The sequence below is a fragment of the Nanorana parkeri genome, unplaced genomic scaffold (genome assembly GCF_000935625.1).
Source record: "Nanorana parkeri isolate BGI_ZX_2015 unplaced genomic scaffold, ASM93562v1 scaffold748, whole genome shotgun sequence".
In the NCBI taxonomy this organism is placed as follows: Eukaryota; Metazoa; Chordata; class Amphibia; order Anura; family Dicroglossidae; genus Nanorana; species Nanorana parkeri.
In genome coordinates, this window is record NW_017307016.1 from 268505 (window position 1) to 276821 (window position 8317).

At 47.7% G+C, this 8317-nt stretch overlaps 1 protein-coding gene across 1 annotated transcript in view; it reads right to left on the bottom strand.

The window, feature by feature from the left end:
- The window catches only part of DNAH1 (dynein axonemal heavy chain 1), an 85920-nt gene that overhangs the window by 56617 nt on the left and 20986 nt on the right, over positions 1-8317 (bottom strand). Inside the window, 9 exon segments of the mRNA XM_018564373.1 lie at positions 760-865; positions 953-1074; positions 1521-1685; positions 1832-2044; positions 2589-2842; positions 4392-4590; positions 6365-6520; positions 6607-6748; positions 8055-8137. Coding sequence (XP_018419875.1) covers positions 760-865; positions 953-1074; positions 1521-1685; positions 1832-2044; positions 2589-2842; positions 4392-4590; positions 6365-6520; positions 6607-6748; positions 8055-8137 — 1440 coding nt within the window.

Below are 8317 nucleotides of genomic sequence, written 5' to 3' on the forward strand. Positions count from 1 at the left end.
CCCAATATTAATGGCCATAGTTTTGAAACAGGATGTCCTGCAATTTCATATAGCTATGATAGGCAGGTGTCCACAAACTGTCTGCAATACATTTATACTGTATATATATATTTTTTTTAAATAAATTATTCAAAGCTGACATCACGCACAAAATTAAATAAATCTGCTGCTTAAACAGGATGTGAAATGCCAAACATACAGGTGAAACTCGAATAATTAGAATATCGTGCAAAAGTAATTGCAGTAAGTGCTGCAAAAGGGGCCCAAACCAAGTACTGAGTACATATGCATGCTTGTACTTTTCAGAGGTCCGATAATGTTCTATGTACAATCCTTGTTTTATTGATTGCATGTAATAATCTACTTTTTTGAGGTTGTGGATTTGGGGTTCTTGGGGTTTTCATGAGCTGTGCGCCATAATCATCACAATGATGACAAATCACGGCTTGAACTATCTTGCTTTGCATGTAATGAGTCTCTCTCATATATTAGTTTCACCTTTTAAGTTGCATTAGTAAAATAAATGAACTTTGCACGATATTCTAATTATTCGAGTTTCACCTGTAATTATCTCTGGTAACAAATCCACCACAATGTGGAAAGAATGTTGGTGTGTGAAGTGCTGTAATCAGCAAGGACCAGTGAGATTTCACCATTCAAGATTTTAGAGGAGTCAGAAAAATGAATGATGCTTTTAGATTGGTACTTTACACATTCGATTACACCTCATATACCCTTTTATTGACACCAAAGTCTCACCCGCGCTACGTTCTCAAAACACTTGCGTAAGTGCGGCTGCACAGCGGTGGGGTCCTTTGTCTGGGAGAGTATTTCCAGAAGTTCGTCATCAGACAGGAAATAAAACCTGAGAGGGTGAAGGTATCTCGGTTATCTTTAGAAAGCTTAGTGAAATGTAAGGTTATTATGGTATGTGGCTTTCACTGTTGGGTACCTGGGGAAGGCTCCTCGCTTGGTTTCCAGATATTCGCTGAGCCCTTTCTGCACCAGTTCTAGCAGCTTGTTACATTCCCGGAGGCTCTCTAGGAGACGAGGGTCTGGACAGAGGGAAATCACCTGCAAACCAAAACTTAGATTACCTCCCAAAAACTAAGTACATAGATGAAAGTAGTCACTCGCACTCCATAATATCATGGAGTGCGAGTGACTACTTTCATCTATCTACATTTCACGGAGGCAATTAGAATCACCAAATGCTAATTTTATTGAAGAAGTTCGTCAGAATGGAAACGAGTGATTTTGGGACCTCGCAGGCTCCCTTCATCAGGCTTCAGCCAAGGGCCCCCGCCCCCTTCCAGTTTAATGGAATCATGTGTAAGAGTCAACATATATACCCATCTAAGTTTTGCTTCCAATGTGGGTTTGTGAAGCATTCCTGAAGGATTTAGAGTGCAGTGTTTCAATATTGAATTGAATGATGATTTGGATCAAATCTCTAAGAGGGATCTCCCTCTTGGATAGTTGCCACATGGGCAGGCGCACCAGTCACGAAGTTGTCTGACCTGTTTGTTCTCCTCGGCGCTCCGCATGATCTTCCTCCAGGTCCTCTCCATGGTTTGGTAGCGTTTGCTCTCCACTGGCAGTTGCCGGTTAATGTCCTCAGAGCTAAATATGGGTTCCAGGTAGAGCCAGGAGCGCTGGCAGGTCAGCCACTCTTCCAGTACATCCTGGTGATAGAAAAGTAGGGGAACTTGCATCAAAATATCGATCTCTGTACATCCCTGTAGCATCAATGTGGCAATACTAATAGAACATCATGGACGGTAGGGTCTGTGTAGCTCTGAACCATACATAAATAAAGAAGCTTCAGTACCTGCGTCAAGCGAAGTTTGCTCTCCCATGTGCTGATCCGTTCCTCAAAAGGCTTTTTGTATGGTGAGAACGACATGCTTTGGGTCATCACAATATGATCATCCAGAAGCTGGGAGGCCTCCTCCGGGCTCTTCAATATAAAGGTTCCTGTCTCTTTATATGGCAAGACGGTGAACAATATCGAGGCCCACTCACCTTCCATCTTGTTCAGTGCCTGTGAAAGAAGAAACCGACGAGTGGGTCATTACAAGAAGTGTACCGGTCACCTATAGACCATGCTGGAAGCTGACGCTGTACTTGTGCGGATGAATTCGATTTACTAGGAAGCTATGCTGGAAAGATTTAAGTCATGTTACATCCCTAATGCCCAACATGAGGACCTTTGGTGTTAAATGCATGGCCTTCAGACCCCACCAGGCAGTAGTCAGTGTCATGTTCCTTGTGTCCAACCACCCCTGTAACACACCTAAAGTCTCTCACCATCTACTAGTATGTCCACAGTATCTGACAGCTTTCTGTAGCATTATATACCTTGAATATTATGTGTGGCCCTTTGGTGACTTTGAGCATCCACATTAAATTGTCATGAATACAGACTCAATTCAACTAACCTCCCTTGTGATGAGCTGCACCATACTGATGTCAGCAGTTCACCAAGTACTAGATGTGAGTGAATAGGCTGCACTTTGTGTCTATCTCACAGAATAACTGCATGGAGTGTGTGCTCTTTAACCCAGCTGGCAGACAAGGTACTTCACCTGCTCAATAGAGAATTCCTTCCCAGCGATTTCTGCCACCTTACTGATGGCTTCAATATGGTCCTGAAGCTTCATCTCCAGGCAGCGGGTGAAGGTCAGGTTGGCTTTGGGTTTGACGGTGATCTGTATCTGCTCCGATAGCATCTCCCAGTGGCGGTTCCTCATGCCGGGGTTCCGCAAGCCTTGGATCAGTGGGATGTATGGCTTAAAATCTTCGATGCGGTTCTTGATGTCCTGTGCCACTTCCTGGCAGGCTGGGGGGTAAAGACACAACAGGCCAATAAAAGTCACGCAGCTGGGCGGATCCCGGCACAATTGTCAGGATCCGCTTCAGCTGCGGCGTCTCAGTATACCTCGAGTTACAGCTCGCGGTATACTGAGCTTAGGGTGACGTGAGGACGCTAGTTTGTGTCCTCCCGTTACCCTAAGGAGAACTATGGGGAAAAGCCTTAACCCCATAGTTCTCCTTTAAGATATCAGTCCTAGGTTTAAATAGACACTGTCAGTCTCCAAAAGAAAAACCACCTTGAAGTTCCTTGCAAGAGAAGAGCCATTATACTCAGCTATTCAGACTCATCACTCCGCCTTCAGAGAGGGATCCTGTGAGGTCACAACATTTTGGCTTTTGATACCTGTTGCTTTATGTGAATGAAGGACTAGATCATCACTATGTCAAAGTGTGCTGGTGAAGATCCCTATTTTCCTATGATTATATGGTGGTGCCATCCACCAAGTCACTACAGCACCCTACGTGAACTGTGGGCAAGCCTCTATGGTATGCGACGGATACAATACAACTTTTCTTCAACCAGCACTTTGAATTATTCGATGCCTGTGCCATCAGATGTGGCTCCATCCTCCAACTCCTACATCACTGCACACAGGGGACACAGGAACCCAAAACTCCCAGAAATGTGAAGTGCAGAAAAGTATTTCGGGGGCTGCAATGCTGCAATGAAGGGAAGGCAGAAAGACATGGGCCACCAAAAAGGTGAATATAATGGTTCTTCACTTGCAGGGAACTTCAGTAGGAAAATTTAAAGGAGAACTATGAGGTTAAGTCTTTTCCCCATAGTTCTCCTTAGGGTCACGGGAGGACACAAACTAGCGTCCTCCCGTCACCCTAAGCTCAGTATTCCCGCAGCTGTAGCTCCCTATATACTGAGACGCCGCAGCTGAATCGGATCCCGACAATTGTGCCGGGATCCGCCCAGCTGCGTGATAGAGGCAGAGCCAGCTGTACCCGCCCCCTCCCCCGTCCGATCCACCAGTCAGCGCTGGCGGATCGGAGCGAGAAGGGGGGAATCCAGCCCCTCCCCTGTCACGGCAGGAAGCCGTGACAGGATCGAGAGGTGAGCGAACGCCGGTATGCGTTCTCTCACTTCCCGATCTACTGAGCCGACCTGTGACAGTCTCATTGTCACAGGTCGGCTAGAACTATGAGGTGAGTGAAAAGCACGCACCTCATAGTTCTCCTTTAAGAGACTGACAGGGTCCCTTTAAGATTATTTTTAGGGCTAGGGTTAGTTACCTTTACAGTTAGAATTTTTTGGCATAAGACCAGGTCCAAGACAGTTGAAAGGACCTTCTCTAAATCTTTGGAGCAATTAAAAGCCCATTTTACCCTTACAAACCCCCATGATTTCACCTTTGCCATTGACTCCAAAGCAAGCAATTAATTGAAATGGCGAATTTCCTTGAAATTTCAGTGAAGCGAAAGCCCCGATTTTGCTCATCCCCGGTCACATCCACAAATTTGTTTACAGAGGCTGGCAGCCATCTTGTCACATGACGTGAGCTTACCTGGAATATCGCGGAAGTGTTTGACGCATTTGTGCATGTTCTTATAAGACTCCATGACGTTCTTCTCCAGTTGTTCGGCGTCGATGGAGGTGAGCGGGTCGTTCATCCAGCTTTCATACCAGCGCATCCAGTCCGACACGGTGGTCCAGAGATCCCGGAAGGGCTGGAAGTCTTTCACCAGTTTCAGAAGTTTGTCATACTGGTGAGCGGAAAGGAAAAATTGGCGATAAGCCAGAAAAAGTGCGTTAGGAGCCATCAATGCTGCTACTTCTAGTCTGGTAGACAAGTTGGGTCCGGGGCTGGGCTGGATCTTTCAGTCATTTGGATTCTTGATGATGTAACTAATATGAGATGGAACTTAAAACATCGGTACTGGTTGTTCCTAAACAACAGGTTCCATCCACCCGATAAAACTTGAAGTGTAAAGATGGGTGGAGGACCCAAAAGGAAGAGTTGGTAAGATGATCTGGAGCAAATCATTAATTTTTAGAAGTTGGTGGACAAATCATTTTGGGGGGTTTCTAATTAGATAATTTCCCATGCAAGGCACTGGACTGCTACTTGTCCTGAACATACCCACACCGTCAGGGCAGCCATCACGGGGGTACGGCCAATACTCATGTAAGGGGCCCGGGCAGCCTGGGGGGACCGCCGGGGTCCCTTACATGACTATCGACCGACTGTGAAGGGTTGAGGAGGCGGAGGGCTGGCCCTAGCAGCGCAGGGCCCCAGCATTGCTGCTGCAGCGGCTTTGAGACAAGCTAGGGCCCCATCAGCGACGCTGCTCGTCTGATGTCGGACTGGCCGGAAGTGCCGTCACGTTAGTGACGGGACGTCACTTCTGGCTGGTCCGGCGGTAAGAGGAGCTAGGAAGGAAGGAAGGAGAGGGATGCAGCCCTGACCAGCCCACCTGAGACCCCTTCAGAGCCCACCATAGACAGTCTCAGATGAGCTGTACAGCATCTATGGTGGGCTCTGCAGGGTCACTCGCAGGTGGGTCCTGTGTCCAGCGCGTCACTAAGCCCTGCGTCCAGCGCGTCACTAAGCCCTGCGTCCAGCGCGTCACTAAGCCCTGCGTCCAGCGGCGTGGGGGGGGGGCCCGGCCTAAAGCCGTGTAAGGGGCCCCAAAATTTCTGATGGCTGCCCTGCACACCGTGTCCCAATATGATACAGTCAGTGGTTATCTGTGCAGCAGCAGGTATAAGGAGCATGTGTATCAGGGACGTGCGGTCAGGGGGGGGGCAGAGCCTCACCTAGTATTATGAAGAAAAAAGGTGTCAGCTTCAAGTGTGAAGCTGACAGCTTTATCCCCATTCAGTGCAGCTTGCTACAGGTTACAGAGCAGGGAAATCCTCCCGCCGCCGTGTCACCTGTCATGGACGGAGCCGTGGATGTTAATTACAGGCGGCGCTGCATCCGGCTTTTGACAGGTAGTTAGGTTACACAGCAGCGGCTTCCCCACTGCTTGTGTAACCTAACTTGGTGAGGCAAGAGCTGTCACAGCCTCTACTCTGTGTCAGAGGCGTGAGCTCTGTGGATGGCTTGGTCCAATGGCAAAGCGCCATTGGTCCAAGCTGTCCAATCAAAAAAATAAAACCACTGAGGCCATCGATCTTGATGGTAACTCACCAGTGACGAGCAAGTGAGGGACAGGGAGGCTCCTCCCTGTCTCCTCCCCACACAGCTGAATTACCGAGCTGGGAGCAGGGCTTCGGCGGGACGGGGCGGAGCTTCGGCAGGCTGGGGGATGCCTCACCCAGCACAGAAGGCACGTCACTGATGCGTATACTCTGAAACGCTGAGGACGGGAGATCTGAAAACCTCCAAAATGCATACCAACCTCTAATGAAAATTAAACATTCACACCCCACCGCCTTACCGACGAATCGTTTTGGTGTTCCGCCCTCTTTTGCATTACCTGTGCAGAAAATGATAGGGAGTCAATGTAAGTTAGATTCAAGGTGCGCACTCACATTGGTCACAGGCAGGTTGAACAGCCTCTCCCGGTTGTTGTACATTTGCGCCATCTGCTGTGACTCCTTCAGCTGCTTGTGGACTCGTCGAACTTCGTTGGCGATCTCATGGGCGCGATTTATTTCAGTGCATGCGGAGAATCCGGCTACTACCATCTGGGAACAAATCACAGTTTGCGCTGTCAGGGGATATTGCATATGGATTTTTTCGCCTATAGACTGGCAGCCGGATCTGTACCGACCTGCATGGAGTCCAGACGCTCCAAGAAATTGTTCTGGTCCATGACCTGGATCTTCCGGAAGCGCTCTTCATCCTCCAAGTGCTGCTCGCAGATGGTCTCCATAGTGGTCGTAATCTTGTGCGGCCAAGCAATGATGGCCCATCTAACAAAGGAAGACGGCGAAAGACTCAGTGAGGTTCCATGTGTCAGATGTGACTAATTAATACCCTATATGAATACCCTATATGGTGGGCACCTGGCTATCACACCTATATGAGCTTGTTGGACATTCCATTCCAAAACCAAGGCCAATAATATGTTGTTGCCTTCCTCCCTCTCTTTTGTGGTTATAGCACCCTACACTCTTCTGGGAAGACTTTCCACAAGATTTTGGAGGGTTTCTGTAGATGTTTGTCACAATTGTGAGGTCAGGTACTGATGTTGGATGAGAAGACCTGGCTCACAATTGGTGTTCTAATTAATCCCAAAGGTGTTCAGTAGGGTTTAGGTCAGGGCTCTGTGCAGGACACTTGAGTTCCGTGAAGGACACTCGAGTTCCGTAGGGTTGAGGTCAGGGCTCTATGAGGGACACTCAAGTTCCTCCACCAAGCTGGTCACACCATGTCTTATGGAGCTGGCTTTGGACACAGGGGACAGTCATGGTGGGACAGAAAAGGGTCTTCACCAAACTGTGACCACAAGATTGGAAGAACACAAAAGTCTACAATGTTTTTCTTTTTTTAAATGTTTTTTTAATGCTTTGGGGTTGATAACAGAGAAACTAAAATTATTTTAGATAGGAAGTCTATCACTATGTAATGTCATGCTTCCATGAGCTTGTTGGACATTCCATTCCAAAACCATGGTCAATAATATGATATTGCCTCCCTCCCTCTTTTTTTTGGTTATACCATCCTCCACTCTTCTGGGAAGACTTCCCACAAGATTTTGGAGGTGTCTGTGGGAGTTTGTCCCATGTGTGAGGTCAGGTACTGATGTTGGATGAGAAGCCCTAACTCACAATTGGTGTTCCAATTAATCCCAAAGGTGTTCAGTAGGGTTGAGGTCAGGGCTCCGTGAGGGACACTCGAGTTCCTCCACCAAACTGGTCCCACCATGTCTGTATGGAGCTTTGTACACAGGGGACAGTCATGGTGGAACAGAAAAGGGTCTTCACCAGACTGTGACCACAAGGTTGGAAGAACACAAGAGTCTACAATGTCTTTGTATGATGTAGAATGAGCAGAACCTTCACTGGAGATATCTAGACACATACGTTTGGCCATATAGGTAGGTGTGATAGTCAGGTATCTAGAACATTTTGGTCATATTATGTATCTGTAGACCAGGCATGACTGAGCCACAGTCACAGTGGAGCCACAAGCCCCTTGAACAGCTTGCTGGGGCTTGTAAATCGATTGTAGCCAGGGTGCCCCAGGCTGATGATTCCTCCTCATCTATAAACTCACTTTGAGCTGAAATCTTCCTGGGAAAGGCTAAACAATGCCTCATCGATGACCTCATAATCAGCTATGACTTTCCCAATCTGCTCCTGTTGAGAATAAAACAGATTCCCCATTAATAACCTTTCACTGATCGAGGCACCAAATTCCATCTAAGAGTGTAAATTCAGGCACACCTTGGTGAGAGGAAGCAAAGGAAAAGGAAGAGGAAGATTTGAAGGCCTGGAAGTCTTTTCCTGGGAAGCCACTTAGGTCAAACACTCACCCCC